Genomic DNA, 16,235 nt, shown 5'->3' with positions numbered 1-16,235 from the left:
TTTTTTATTTTTATTTTTAGACAGTCTGGCTCTATTGCCTCAGCTGGAATGCAGTGGCGCGATCTCGGCTCACTGCAACTTCTGCCTCCCAGGTTCAAGCGATTTTCCTGCCTCAGCCTCTGGGGTAGCTGGGATTACAGGTGCCCGCCACCATGCTTGACTAATTTTTTTGTAATTTTAGTAGAGATGGGGTTTCACCATGTTGGCCAGGCTGGTCTCGAAATCCTGACCTCAAGTGGCCCGCTTGCCTCAGCCTCCCAAAGTGTTAGGATTGTAGGCATGAGCCACTATGCCCGGCTTAATAGTGATTATTTTTATTTTTATTTTTATTGTTTTTTTAGACAGAGTCTCGCTGTGTTACCCAGGCTGAAACGTAGTGGCATGATCTGGGCTCACTGCAACCTCCGCCTCCTGGGTTCAAGTGATTCTCCTGCCTCAGCCTCCCGAGTAGTTGAGACTACAGACGCGTGCCACCACGCCCAACTATTTTTTGTATTTTTAGTAGAGACGGGGTTTCACCATGTTGGTCAGGATGGTCTCGATCTCTTGACCTCTTGATCTGCCTGCCTTGGCCTCCCAAAATGTTGGGATTACAGGTGTGAGCCACGGCGCCCGGCCAATAGTGATTATTTTTAAAGCCACTGATACTTCTAGCTTATTTGTCTCTCTTCTTAGTTCCAGACCTCTAGATCAAAATGTTCATTATTATAGACAGTTCCAGCTGAATTTTTCTTTTTATTTAAATCCTGCCCTTTTTTGTTTGCATTAGCTATGATAGTCATTCAAATCAGAAACCTCTGCATTATTTTTGCCTCCTTGCGTAAATCTGTTGTTATTCTCCTATTGATGCATATTTGGATTGTTTCTAGTTTTTGACTGTTATGAATAAAACTACTGCGAACTTTCTTACACGTGTCTTTGGTGGACATACGCACTAGTTTCTTTCTGTTAATGTCTAGGAGGAGAATTGCTGAGTCATACACTAGGCATACTTTTAGTAGACACTGCCAGAATTTTCCAAAAAGGATCATACCAACTTATACTTCCACCAAAAATGTGTGATGAGAGTTCCTGTTACTTCTACATCTTTGTTAGCACATGTGGTATTATTTTTTTTGTTTTTCACTATTCTGGTTTCACTATCTTTAGAGGCTACTGCTGCTTTTTTTTTCCCCTTTCTTTTTTTTTGAATCAAGATCTTGCTCTGTTTGTTTCCCAGGCTGGAGTGCAGTGGCAGATTCATGGCTTGCTGTAGCCTTGACCTCTTGGGCCCTAGTGATCCTCCTGCCTCAGCCTCCCTAGTAGCTGGGACTACAGGCATGCACCACCACGCCCAGTTAATTTTTAAAAAAGATTTATGTAGAAATGGGATCTTGCTATGTTGGCCAGGCTCTTCTCAAACTCCTGGCTACAAGGATCCTCCTACCTCAGCCTCTGAAAGTGTTGGGATTATGGGAGTGAGCCACTGTGCCCAGCTCTTTAGAGGCTTCTAATTCCATTAATGGATGACTGCTTATTTCCTGTAAGTAGAAATTCATCTTTGCCATCCCCTTTTTGTATGTTTACCTATTTCTTCTTTTTAAAAAAATTGTAGCTGTAGAAGGCAAAATCAATTCATACCCTACATGACCTTCAAACATCTGGGGAAAAATTATACTCCTTTATGATTTCTGTTATCTTTTATTCAGTCATTAAGTGTAACTGAATACCTTTTAGTTTCAGGTACTTTTCTAAGTACCAAATGAAACAAATTCCTGCATTATGGATCTTAGGTTTTACATAATTCCAACCTAAGCACATATCATTCAGCTTTTCCATGTGTGACATAGTTTTCAGATGTTTTTCCGTTTGATTAGTTGATTGCACACTACCATGGGTGCACCTGGAGTTTCTGGCACATACATTTTTCTCCCAAGAAGGCTCATCGGAATGCAAGTGAGTGAGAATGACATTATTATAGAGAGAATCACTCTGGTTTGATTTTTTTTTTTTTTTTTTTGAGACAAAGTCTCGCACTGTTGTGCCAGCTGGAGTGCAGTGGCGCAATCTTGGCTCACTGTAACCTCCACCTCCTGGGTTCAAGTGATTCTCCTGCCTCAGCCTCCCGAGTAGCTGGGATTTCAGGCACCTGCCACCAAGCCTGGCTAATTTTATGTAGAGATTTCACTATGTTGGCCAGGCTGGTCTCATGATCCACCCGCCTCGGCCTCCCCAAGTGCTGGGATTACAGGCGTGAGCCACCGTGCCTGGCATGGTTTGATATATTTAAAACAAGAATTAATTCACAAATGTCAATATTAGACAAATATGAACAGTTTTACAAAAATGCTGCTCCCCCAATCTGGAATCCTGTTTTTTTTTTTTTTTTTCTCAACATTGTACATTCTATGGCAGGCATTTTTAAGGGGCTGTATTAGTATCCATAAGATGTATTTAATCAGTTCTGTGTTGATGGACCTTGAAGTTATTTTAGTTTTTTTAGCCACTACAAATAATGCTTCAATAAAATTTCTTACACACATTTTTTATATACTTTTGCAAATACAGTGATTAATTCTTAGGAATGGAATTGCCTAGATCAAGATTTTAAATTTTAATTAATTGCTAAATTATATTCTAAAAGGTTATAACCATTTATATCCCTACCCATAGTACATGAGCCTGATGATTTTTGTATCATCTTTATTGTAGTCCAAAATACCATCCCCACTGCATAACATCTACCTGGTTTCCCAGCTGCTTTTTCCCCCATGATCCCATGCTGTTATTTGGTAGACAGAAGGATCTTTGAAAAATATGACTTACAGGGCATTATGTCCCCTCTTAAAATTCTTAGTGGCTTTCCATTGCACTTAAAGGCCACTTGCCTGATCTCTTTGGCCTTATCCCATTTATCTGTTGATGGACACTTGGATAGCTTCTACCTTTTTGCTATTGTGAATAATGGAGTTATGAATTCTTTTTTTTTTGGAGATTGAGTCTCGCTCTGTTGCCCCCAGGCAGGATTGCAGAGGTGTGATCTTGGCTCACAGCAACCTCTGCCTCCTGTGTCCAAGCGATCCTCCCACCCTAGCCTCCAGAGTAGCTGGGATTACAGGCATGTGCCACCACACCAAGCTAATTTTTGTGTTTTTATTAGAGGCGGGGTTTCGCCATGTTGGCCAGGCTGGTTTCGAACTCCTGACCTCAGGTGATCCACCCACCTCAGCCTCTCAAGTGCTGGATTACAGGAGTGAGCCACTGCACCTGGGCAATGAATTCTCTTGGGTATATACCCAGAAGTAGAATTGCTGGATCATATGGTAATTCTATTTTTAATTTTTTTGAGGAACCACAATACTGTTTTCCAAAGTGGCTGAACCACTCTATATTCCCATCAACAGTGCACAAGTGTTCTAATTTCTCCTTATCCTGGCCAGCACTTACTGTTTTTAATAATAGCCATCTTAATGGGTATGAAGGGATAGCTCATTGTGGTTTTTAATTTGCATTTCCCTAATGATAACAATGTTATTTAGGCATTTTTTCACGTGTTTATTTACCATTTATATAAGGAGAAATGTTTATTCAAGTGCTTTGCCCATTTAAAAATTGAGTCGTTATTTTGTTGTTGAGATGCAGGAGTTCTTTATATATTTTGGATATTAATCCGTTAGATAAATGATTTGCAAATCTTTTCTCTCATTCTGTGGGTTGTCTTTTCATTCTTATATAGTGTGTTTTGATGCACAAGTTTTTAATTTTAATGAAGTACAATTTTCCTATTCTTTAGTCTCTTGCCTGTGCTTTTGATGTTATGCTTAAGAAACCATTGCCAAATCTAACATTAGAAAGAGTTTCCCTTATGTTTCTTACTAAGAGTTTTATAGTTTTACCTCTTAAGTTTAGGTCTGCAATCAATTTTGAATTTTTTTTTTTTTTTTTGAGACAGAGTCTTACTCTGTTACCCAGGCTGGAGTGCAGTGGTGTGATCTTCACTCACTGCAACCTCCACCTCCCAGGTTCAAGCGATTCTCCTACCTCAGCCTCCCGAGTAGCTGGGATTGCAGGCGCTTGCTACCATGCCCGGCTAATTTTTATATTTTTAGTAGAGATGTGGTTTTGCTCTGTTGGCTAGGCTGGTGTCGAACTCCTGACTTCAAGTGATCTGCCTGCCTCAGCCTCCCAAAGTGTTGGGATTACAGGCATGAGCCACCACGCCTGAGTGTTTTTATTAGTGGTATAAGGTAAGGCTTCAGCTTCATTCTTTTGCATGTGTGTATCCAGTTTTCCTGTCACAATTCATTGCAAAGAGTGTCCTGGCCGGGTGCTGTGGGTCACTCCTGTAATCCCAGCACTTTGGGAGGCCGAGGCAGGCGGATCATGAGGTCAGAAGTTCGGGACCAGTGTGGCCAACATAGTGAAACCCTGTCTCTACTAAAAATACAAAAAAAAATTATCTAGGCACGGTGGTGCACACCTGTAGTCCCAGCTACTCCGGAGGCTGAGGCAGGAGAATCGCTTGAACCCGGGAGGCAGAGGTTGCAGTGAGCTGAGATTGCACCACTGCCCTCCAGCCTGGGCAGCAGAGCGAGATTCCGTCTCAAAAAACAAACAAACAAAAAAAAACACAAAACGAAAAGACTGTCCTTTGCACCTGTTGAAAATCAATTGACCACATATGTGCGAATTGATTTCTCAGCTCTCTGTATTCTGTTCGCCTGTATGTTTATGTTTATCTTTATGCCAGTACCACATTATTTTGATTACTAGACATTTTCAAATTGGGCAGTGTGAGACCACCAACTTTGTTCTTATTTTTCAAAATTGTTTTTGCTATTTAAGGTCCTTTGGGAGTCCATTTTCTTTTTTTTGAGACTGAGTCTTGCTCTGCTGCCCAGGCTGGAATGCAGTGGTGTGATCTCGGCTCGCTGCAACCTCCGCCTCCCGTGTTTAAGCAATTCTCCTGTCTCAGCCTCCTGAGTAGCTGGGACTACAGGTGCGCACCACCGCGCCCGGCTAATGTTTTGTATTTTTAGTGGAGACGGGGTTTCACCATATTGGCCAGGCTGGTCTTAAACCCCTGACCTTGTGATCCGCCCGCCTTGGCCTCCCAAAGTGCTGGGATTACAGGGATTATAGGCATGAACCACCGTGCTGGGCCGAGGTTTCATTTTTTACTTCTGAAAAATCCCGTTGGGATTTTGATAAGGGTTTTGTTGAATTCGTTCAACACTTTGGGTTGTCTTCCTATTATCTTTCCATTTTAATTTTTTTCAGTAATGCTTTTATGGTTTTCACTGTAAAAGTGTTTTGCTTTCTTAGTTAAATCTCTTCCTAAGTATTTTATTCTTTTTGATGCTATTATATATTGAGTGGTTTTCTTTTCTTTTTATATTGCCCATTGCTGTTTTGTATTGCATATTGTTTATTGTGTTGAAATACAATTGATTTTTGTGTGTTGAGTTTGTATCCTTCAACTTTGCTGAATTGTTTATTGAGTGGTTTGTGTGTGTGGTGTGTTGTGTTGTGTTGGGGGGACTGAGAGTGCGTTTTTTTTTTTTGTGTATGTGTGTGTTTTTGAAAACTTTCTTTATATAAGATTGCACCATCTATTAAAAGAGATATCTTTACAAACTCCTTGACAATTTGAATGTGCTTTTTTCTTTTTCTTGTCTAATTGCTCTAAATACAACTTTCGGTAGTAGGTGGCAAATAGTGGCAAAAGTGGGAGCATTATGGTTGTAGTTTGTCTTTTTCTAGTGATTAGCAAAGTTGAACACCTTTTTGTATTATTTATTGGCCGTTGGGATTACTCAGGTGATTGTGTACGTCCCTGTGTGTATATTCTTGGACACTGTTTTCTTCCCTTGATCAGTTTGTCTACACTTAAGGCCCAAATCACATTGTTTTAATTGGTATAGCTTTATGATGGTAACTGCCTGACCATGGTCCTGCTGTATTCCACCTCTGTGGTAAGGCGTTTTTCTAACTAGTCGTTGCTGGTTCTTTACTTTGATGCATTTCTTACTCTGTCTCTTGAGTGTATTGCTGAGGTTGTAGCAGCATTCTTCTAGTTTTGCCCTTGTCAGAATTATAATTTTTAAAAGGAAATTCAATACTGTTACTAATCTGCTTAACTTTTCAGAGGTACACAGTTGCCTTACAATTTAAAAAATTAAGTAAAAATAGTACTATTCTGTTTTAACTCCCCCGATGTATTGAATAAGAACCCATAGTTAGTCTCCATAGGTTGAAATGCATGGTCCCCAACAAGACTGCGCCTAGTTGAGACATTAACCACAACTGGAGATCCTAGGCCACCTGTACTTTTCACTAGTTGGCTACAAATCCTGAGATTCTCACAATCTCCCTCAGGTTCACTAATTCACTAGACTCATAGAACTCAGGAAAATGCTGTATTTAGAGTTAGAATTTTGCTGTAAAGAATACAAATTAGGGCCGGGCGCGGTGGCTCACGCTTGTAATCCCAGCACTTTGGGAGGCCGAGGCGGGCGGATCATGAGGTCAGGAGATCGAGACCACGGTGAAACCCCGTCTCTACTAAAAATACAAAAAATTAGCCGGGCGTGGTGGCGGGCGCCTGTAGTCCCAGCTACTCAGAGAGGCTGAGGCAGGAGAATGGCGCGAACCCGGGAGGCGGAGCTTGCAGTGAGCCGAGATCGCGCCACTGCACTCCAGCCTGGGCGACAGAGCAAGACTCCGTCTCAAAAAAAAAAAAAAAAAAAGAATACAAATTAGGACCAGCCTAATGAGACGTAAAGAACAAGGTCTGGGAGGGTCTCACGTGCAGAGCTTCCATGTCCTCTCCCCATGGAAACATATAGGGTACATCACCCTTCTGGGACATCAATGTGTTCGCCAGCCAGGAAGCTTTATTTAGCTTTGGTATTCAAAATTTTGGGGGTTCATTATGTAGGGGTAATTGACAAAATCTGTGATTGAACTTAATCTTCAGTTCTTTCCCCCACCCTAGAGGTTGAGCTGGTTCAGAGTCCCAGTTCTTTAATCACAGTGTTGTTCTTTTTGGAGACCAGCGCCATCCTGGATCTATTTAGGGGGTCTACCACAGGTCATGTCATTAGTATAAACTCAGGTGTGAGCCAGTGGGTTCATGAATGACAGTCCCTTCTGTCACTCTGGGAATACCAAAGATTTTAGAAGCTTTGTACCAGGAACCCTGGACAAAGACCAGACAAGCTCATTATACAGCAAATACATAATATATAATTTAAAAAGATTAAATAAAACCACTTATGATGAAAAATAGTAGTGACTTGGCTTTACCGTTTTTCACCCCCTAGTTTTCTTTATAGAGGAAATTAGTTTTTCCATTTTAGCTATTTCTTGTGGTATTTGCCTCTGTCTAGGTCATATGCATAATGCCAAATAATTATCAATTTTACATGTAATCCATTTAAAATTATTTTCTGGTACAATATATAGGCTGTTTAGTTGTTACTGTTTTTTGTTTTTTTTTTTTTTTTGAGACGGAGTCTTGCTCTTTCACCCAGGCTGGAGTGCAGTGGCGTGATCTCGGCTCACTGCAAGCTCCGCCTCCCGGGTTCACGCCATTCTCCTGCCTCAGCCTCTCCGAGTAGCTGGGACTACAGGCGCCCGCCACCACGCCCGGCTAATTTTTTGTATTTTTTAGTAGAGACGGGGTTTCACCGTGGTCTCGATCTCCTGACCTTGTGATCTGCCCGCCTCGGCCTCCCAGAGTGCTGGGATTACAAGCGTGAACCACCGCGCCCGGCCTAGTTGTTACTGTTTTTAAATCCTTGTAGTATACTCTTTTTTTTTTTTTTTTTAATTCTCTTAGTGTCATTATCATAATTTTTGGTCAACTAATTTTTCTTTCTTTTTGAGATAGAGTCTCACTTGGTTGCCCAGGCTGGAGTTGTAGTGGGTGATCACAGTTCACTGCAGTGTCAACCTCCCAGGCTCAAGTGATCCTCCCACCACAGCCTCCCGAGTAGCTGAGACTATACGTGTGTGCCACCTCGCTTAGTTAATTTTTTTATTTTTGTAGAGATAGGGTTTCACCATGTTTCCCAGGCAGGTCTTGAACTCCTGCGCTGAAGTAATCCTCCTGCCTTGGCCTCCCAAAGTGCTGGGATTACAGGCTTGAGCCACCATGCTTGGCCAAATAATCCATTTTTTTATGTTATAAGATAAATATTCTATACTGCTGAGCCAAGTGTCATACTATGAGTTAATTTTCTTTTATAACTTTGTTTTGTAGTAGTTAATTACTGCTTTTTTTTTTTTTAATATTCGTAGTTTTATATGTACTGGTGCTTATTCTACCCACATTCTTTTTTTTGTTTTTCCGAGACGGAGTTTTGCTCTTATTGTCCAGGCTGGAGTGCAATGGCGTGATCTCGGCTCACTGCAACCTCTGCCTCCCAGGTTCAAGCGATTCTTCTGCCTCAGCCTCCTGAGTAGCTGGGATTACAGGCATGCGCCACCATGCCCAGCTAATTTTGTATTTTTAGTAGAGATGAGGTTTCTCCATGTTGGTTAGGCTGGTCTCGAACTCCTGACCTCAGGTGATCTGCCTGCCTCGGCCACCCAAAGTGTTGGGATTATAGGCGTGAGGCGCTGCACCCCCCTTCTACCTACATTATTTAAAAAAATCTTTTGGTTCATTCATACACATAGACACACATACATACATATATGTGCATACATATATTCATCTATTGAAAGTAAATTTTTTTGTGTACCTCCTCTGCATACTTCCTTCGGGAGCCCTTTATTCTCCTTTGCCAATCTGATCTCGTTGTTCTCTAGGCTCTTACCAAGCTGCCATCTTGGGATTTTCCTTTGCTATCATCCTGCTAACTTTACATTTGCTATTTTCACGTAGGTTCTTTTTATTTATTTATTTTTTTGAGATGGAATCTCTGTCGCCCAGGCTGGATTACAGTGGTGTGATCTCGGCTCATTGCAACCTCTGTCACCTGGGTTCAAGGGATTCTCCTGCCTCAGCCTCCCAAGTAGCTGGGACTACAGGCTCATGCCTCTACGCCCGGCTAATTTTTGTTTTTGGTAGAGATGGGTTTCACCATTTTGGCCAGGCTGATCTTGAGCTCCTGACCTCAAGTGATCCTCCTTTCTCAGCCTCCCAAAGTGCTGGGATTACAAGTGTGAGCCACCGCATCCGGCCTCATGGAGGTTCTTTTGTGTCCTGTATCTTAAGCTGTCTTTACTGGTTTGTGTTGTTTTTGTTGTTTTGTGAAGTTCATTTTTCAGTAGTTTCTTTAGAAAGTATCTATAGAACATAGAATTTTAAGATGTTTAAGTAAAATTACTTATGATGAAAATAGTTCCCAGCTTCACGTCTCTTCACCCCTCAATTTTTTCTTATATGTTGGGAATTGGCTTTATTCTGCTTCTCAAACTTTATAAAATTGTTTCTGTAACGAGTTCTTTGAAAATGTATTGTTGCCTCCCAGTTTCCTGTTGAGAAGTTTGATGCCATGTTTTGCTTTGGTGATTTGAATGTAACCTTGCCCCCTTCTGCTTTCAGAACCTTTTATTGATCCCTCATATTATGAAATTTCTGTTATAAACCTTGGTATGGTGGTTCTCATCATTGTACTGTGCTTTTTTTTTTTTTTAAATTGAGACAGGGTTTTGCTTTGTTACCCAGGCTGGAGTGCTGGGACACAATCCATGGCTCACTGCAAGCTTGGTCTCCTGGTCTCCTCAAGTGATCCTCTCATCTCAGCCTCCTGAGTAGTTGGGACTGACTACAGGTGTGCACCACCACACCTGGCTGATTTTTTATTTTTATTTTTTGTAGATACAAGGTCTCACTGTGTTTCCCAGGTTGGTCCCTGCCTCCTGGGCTCAAGCAGTCCTCCTGCCTCAGCCTGCCAAGAGCTCTTTTATTTTCTTCTGTACTCTACATTTCTCTCTTCCAGTGGATTTCTTAGTTCTTTGTTCCGTTAATTAAAGCACTAGTTTTTTTGTTTTGTTTTGTTTCGTTTTTTGTTTTTTTTTTTTTTGGAGATAGAGTCTCACTTTGTCACCCAGGCTGGACTGCAGTGGCGCGATCTTGGCTCACTGCAGCCTTGACCTGGGGTCAAGTGATCATCCCGCATCAGCCCCATAGGTAGGTAGTTGGGACTACAGGCATGAACACTTGGCTAATTATTTTTTGTGATTTTTGTAGAGACGGGGTTTCGCCATGTTGCCCAGGCTGGTCTTGAACTCCTGAGCTCAAGCAATCTGCCCATCTTGACCTCCCAAACTGCTGGGATTACAGGCATGACCCACCGTGCACGGCCTAAGCACCAGTTTTGTTTTTTTTCCTTTTTCTTTTTTTTTTAAAAATTATTTTAAGTTCCTGGATACATGTGCAGGATGTGCAGGTTAGTTACATAGGGCGTGCTAATCACCAGTTTTATGGAAGGCATTATAATATGGGTTCTTCTTATGTGCACCCTTATTGCCTATATGCATGTTTATCATAGCATCTGTTAAATTACATCATATTGTCTACTTGTCTGTCTCCTGCATTGGCCTGTAAATTCCTTGAATGTAGAGACAGTGTTTTATTTACTTTGTTAATCTCTGTGCCTAACAAAATGTCTGGCATTACTGGGCACTCAGCAAATGTTAAGTGAATGAGTTTATCATGAGTATTTAAAACTTTCTTAATGTGTCTTGGAGTGGCTGGTGTTGTCACACATTAATATGTAGTGTTATTTGTTGCATTGATTACATAATGCCAACAAAAAAATCCTTTTAATTAACTGATATTTGTAATTCATTGATTTTGCCTAGGTATTCTTTTGCCTAATTTATTTGGATGGAAGAGACTTCTCAGAAGAATGAAACTTAAGTGTTTGTAAAATTCTTTCCCCAAGGCAAGATTTCATGCATTACGTATAAAGTTTTTGTAGGAAAATAGAAGAAATCCTTTCTGAGAGTGTTTATAACTTACCAAGTTCAATTTCTCAGGAAGATGTGAAAGCAGTTATTGCAGTAGCAGGCCAGATCTAGCCTCACGAGGTTTCCCAGCTACTGCGAACAAAATGCATGTTGTGTGCTAAATGAAAAGAAGATAAAAATTTTTTTCTACATTATGAGAGTTATGTCTTGAAATGTGAAGATACCGAGAGAATAATAGCAAGTTATTTAAGCATTAATCTTAAATTACTTGATATAGAATGTCATTTATATGTGATATACATAAGAACTGAGATAATTGGGAAAGGGAAAAGAGTGGGCTCGATTATGGAAATTGATTGGCTTGAGGCTTTTCTGTAGTTTTTGCTTGCTTAACCTTTAAAAACAGATAAAGGGAAACTGGATTTTGTTAATGGCTAATAACTATACATTTATTAAAAATTATTGAGTTAACACTTAAAATGTGGGTGGCTTTTATATTATGTAACTTATACAGTAAAGTTTTGAAAAAATTGATAAAGAGAGAGCTGTTTTCACCAGTTAAGTGAAATGTTTGAAAGGGGGAAGTCGTTTTGGTTTTCACATTTAAGTCTGTGATCTGTCTTGAATTATTAATAATTTTTGTACATGATGTGAAGGGTCAGGGTTTGTATTTTTCCATGCAGATGGCTAGGTGCTCTAGCATCACTTATTGAAAATAATTTTCTCCATTAAACTGCATTGTCGCTTAGGAAAATCAGGTGACTATATGCGTACAGGTAGGTTTATTTTATACTAAATTCTGTTTCATTGATTTATTTGTCCATGTTTTCTATTATTTTGGGCAATACCATGCTGTCTTAATGATAGTAGGTTTATAATAAGTCTTAGAATCTGGTAATGTAAGACTTTGAACCCCCCATTATTTTGGTTATTCTGGGTTCTTTGTATTTCCACATAAATTTTGAGTCAGCTTTTCAGTTTCTGTGAAAAAACTCGCTGGAATTGCCTTGAACAATAGATCCAATTGAAAAGACTTGATATTTTGACATCATTGAATCTTCTGATAAACATGGTATATATCTCTGTTTATTTAGATCTTATTTAGTTTATCTCAAACATAATTCATTCTTTTTAGTCTTTAATTGGACTTATTCCTAGGTGTTTTAAAAAATGATCTTTGTAATTGGCATTTAAAATAATTTCCCAATTTTGGCCGGGCATGGTGGTTCACGCCTGTAATCCCAGCACTTTGGGAGGCCGAGGCGGGAGGATCATGAAGTCAGGAGATCGAGACCATCCTGGCTAACACGGTGAATCCCTGTCTCTACTAAAAATACAAAAAGAAATTAGCCAGGAGTGGTGGCGGGCACCTGTAGTCCCAGCTACTCGGGAGGCTGAGGCAGGAGAATGGCATGAACCTGGGAGGTGGAGCTTGCAGTGAGCCGAGATCGTGCCACTGCACTCCAGCCTGGGTGACAGATCAAGACTGTCTCAAAAAAAAAAAATAATAATAATAATAATAATTTCCCAATTTTTTGATAGTATATAGAAATCCAGCTGAGTTTTACTAATTTATAGATTCCTTTAGAAATTTTCTACATATACAGTATTACCTGTGAACAAATTTAGTTTTACATCTTCTTTCCAATCTTTATGCCTGTTCTCTCTCTTGCTTTATTGCATTGCTTGGACTCCCAGTACTGTGTTGAAAATAAATTTTGAGGCAGGGTGCAGTGGCTCACGCCTTTAATTCCAGCACTTTGGGATGCCAAGGTAGGAGGATCACTTGAGCCCAGGAGCTTGAAAGCAGCCCTGGCAACATAGTGACACCCACCCAGCCCACCCCCATCTCTATAAAAACTTAAAAAAAAATGAGCTGGGCATGGTGGCACACACCTGTAGGCCCAGATACTTGAGAGGCTGAGGTGGGAGGATTGCTTGAGTTGAGCTTGGGAGGTTGAGGTTGCAGTGAGCCATGGTTGTACCACTGCATGGACAACAGAGTGAGATGCTGTCTTAAAAAAAAATTTTTTTTTTTTGAGTGGTCATTCATGTCTCCTGATCTTAGAGAAACTCATTCTGTATTTTTTATAGCATGTTGGGTGTAGTTTTTGTGTAGTGCTCTTTATCGCATTGAAATACTTTCCTACTATTACCCATTTTCCTGAATATTGTTAAGAATGAGTGTTGAATTTCATCAAATGATTTTTCTAAATCCATTGAAATATCATATGTTTTTTCCCCTTTATTTCGTTAATATGGTGAATTAACATTGATTTAGAGGGGAGGGGTGATCTTACATTCTTGGGCTAAACATTACCTGGCCATGATGATATCATCCTTTTTAATATTACTGGTTTCAATTTGCTAATATTTTATTGAGGATTTTTGCACCAAATTCATGTGGGATATTTGTTTATAGTTTTATTTCTGATGTATTAGCAGTAGGGTTATGGTTACCTCATAAAACACGTTGCAAAGTGTTCTGTTTTCTGTGTGTGCTGAGTTTGTGCAAGTTTGCTGTTTTTTTTTTCATTATGTATTTGATATAATTTATCAGTGAAGCCAGAGAGTTTTCTTGTTGGCAGGTTTCAAATCGTGACTTCAAGTTCTTTGTTTTTTTTCTATTTCATTGATTTTTCTCTCATCATTAACTCCTTTGTTCTACTTGTTTTTGGTTTAATTTGCCTTAGATTAGGGTTTGGTGGACTAAGACCCATGGATCATATGTGCCTACCGTTGGTTTTTACTTGGCTTCTAAGCTAAGAATGATTTTTTAACAGTTTTCAGTGATTGGGGAAAAAAACAAAATAATAGTTATTTGTGATGTGAAAATTAAAGTTCATATTTCAGTGTCCTATTTTTTGGAAGACAGTCATGCTTGTCTTTTGTATTTGTATTTTGTACTTGTATTTATTTTATTTTGTTTATGTATTGTCTGTAGTTTGAGTAGTTGCAACAGAGACTGTATGGACTGCAAAGCCTAAAATTTTTACTGTTTAGCCCTTTACAGAAAAAAATTATCAACTCCTGTCTTAGATAATTGATTTTAGACTTTTTCATTTTTATGTATTTTAAACTATATGTTTGACTCTTGAGTACTACTTTAGGTACATTCTACACATTTGGTATGTTGAGTTGATAAGTTTGTTACTGATTTGTAGTTTGATTCTGTTGTTGTCAAAGAACATATGGCTTAAAACCTTTGGAAATTATCAGGGGTTTGCTTTATTGTCTAGCATGTGATCTGTTTCTGATTAATACTTCATGTATACTTGAAAAGGATGTGTGTATTGTACAGTTGTTGGATATAATGTTGTATAAAGGCTTATCAAGTAAGTTTGGTTGATAGTATTATTCAGTTCTTCTGTTTCCTGATTTTTTTAATGTCAGTTACTGAGAAAGATGGGTTAAAATCTCCCACTATATTTGTGGATTTGTCTGTTTCTCTTTTTGGTACTATAGATTTTTGCTTCAAATATTTTGAAGCTATATGATTATGTACATATACTTTTAGGGTTGTTGATGTTTTCTTGGTGAATTGAACTCATAAAGTTTTAATTATGTGCCTCTTTATCTCTGATAAAACTCCTTATTTTGTTTTGAGATGGAGTCTCGCTCTGTCACTGAGGCTGGAGTGCAGTGGCGCGATGTTGGCTCACTGCAACATCTGCCTCCCAGGTTCGAGCGATTCTCCTGCCTCAGCTTCCTGAGTAGCTGGGATTACTGGCACACAATGCCATGCCCAGCTAACTTTTTGTATTTTAGTAGAGATGGGATTTCACTGTGTTGCCCAGGCTGGTCTTGAAGTCCTGAGCTCAGGTGATCCACCTGCCTACCAAAGTGCTGAGATTACAGGCGTGAGCCACTGCGCCTGGCCTAAAACTCCTTTTTTTAAAGTCTACTTTGTTTGACGTTATTGAGCCATATGGGTTTCCTTCTGATAAGTTTTTGCATGGTTTATCATTTTCCCTCCTTGTACTTAATTCTTCTTCCTTGAATTTACATTGCGACTCTTTTAAATAGCTTATAGTTGGACTTGTTTCTTTATCCACTGTTATAACCTTTGGCTTTTAATTGGACTGTTTTGTTTATTTACATTTAATGCCATTACTTATGTAGCTGAGTTTTAACCATGTCATCTTGCTATTTCCTGCTTCTCTTACCTGTTTATCTCTTCCTCTTTTTGTGTGGATTGAGCTTTTCAAATTCCATTTATATAAAAATTACCTCTTTGTAATTTTTTTAGTGGTTGCATTTGTCTACTCAGGCTGCCATAACAGAATACCATAGATTGGCTGGCTTAAGCAACAGAAGTTTTATTTTTTTTCACAGTTCTGGAGGCTAGAAAGTCCAAGATCAAAGTTCTGGCAGGATTTGGTTTCTCATGTCTCATCTTGGCTTGTATACATATATAGCTGCTTTCTTGTTATGTCCACACATGGGGGGAGCAGGGGATGTCTTTCTTCCTCTTCTTATAAGCCCACCATCTTGTTGGATTAGAGTCCTACCCTTAAAACCTCTTTTAACCCTAATTTTCTCCTAAAGCCCTGCTTGGGCTTCCACATATGAATTTGGTGGGGGGACACAATTCAGTATATAGCAGTGGTTATATGGATTACAATGTCATCCTTAATTTATTGAATATAATTTGAATAATGAACTGCTAATGCACTTGTGTTTGATGTCCTTCTATGTGATATAAGCCTCTAAACCTTGTTACTTTATTTGCTTTAAACAGTCAGTAGTCGGTGTGTGCCCTCTCCCTCTCTCTGTGGCTCGCTCTCATCCTCTCTTGCCTTCCCTTACCCTCCCTCCCTCTTCCTTTCTCTCCCTACCTCTTTCCCTCTCTTCTCTCTTCTCTTTCCTCCCTCCCTTTCTCCCTTTCTCCTTCTCTCCCTTTCTTTCTCTCTCCCTCTCTCTTTTCTCCTCTTTCCCTCTCTCCTTCTCTCCTTAAAAATAAAAAAAGTCAGTCATTTAAATAATATAAGAAAAGTCTTTTATATTTACGTATTTATTTATTTATTTATTTACTTACTTATTTATTTATTTATTTTCATCTGTTTCCGGATCTGTGTTTATTTTGGTTCATTTTCTTTTTCTTTTTTTTGAGATAGAGTCTCACTCTGTCGCCCAGGCTGGAGTGCAGTGATGTGATTGCAGCTCACTGCAACCTCTGCCTACCAGGTTCAGGTGATTTTCCTGCTTCAGCCTCTCGAGTAGCTGGGACAACAGGTGTGTACCACCACATCCGGCTAATTTTTGTATTTTTAGTAGAAGCAGGGTTTTGCCATGCTGGCCAGGCTGGTCTTGAACTCCTGGCCTCAAGT

The 16,235-nt window shown here is 39.6% G+C and overlaps 1 protein-coding gene across 24 annotated transcripts in view; it reads left to right on the top strand.

Moving 5' to 3' along the window:
• Nucleotides 1-16,235, top strand: part of MGA (MAX dimerization protein MGA) — a 169,063-nt gene that overhangs the window by 74,376 nt on the left and 78,452 nt on the right. For 4 of the 24 annotated variants that reach the window (XM_058427468.1, XM_058427469.1, XM_058427470.1 and 1 more), the window contains exon 3: nucleotides 342-906. The exons of the other annotated variants lie outside the window; for them this stretch is intronic. In XM_058427468.1, coding sequence (XP_058283451.1) covers nucleotide 342 — 1 coding nt within the window. In that variant the 3' untranslated portion in view covers nucleotides 343-906. Of the gene's footprint in view, nucleotides 1-341; nucleotides 907-16,235 lie in introns of those variants that run through there. 24 annotated transcript variants of the gene reach the window in all.

The sequence above is a fragment of the Hylobates moloch genome, unplaced genomic scaffold (genome assembly GCF_009828535.3).
Source record: "Hylobates moloch isolate HMO894 unplaced genomic scaffold, HMol_V3 SCAFFOLD_14, whole genome shotgun sequence".
Lineage (NCBI taxonomy): Eukaryota > Metazoa > Chordata > Mammalia > Primates > Hylobatidae > Hylobates > Hylobates moloch.
The sequence above is the reverse complement of the archived record's forward strand: the minus strand, read 5'-3'. Positions and strand labels throughout refer to the sequence as shown.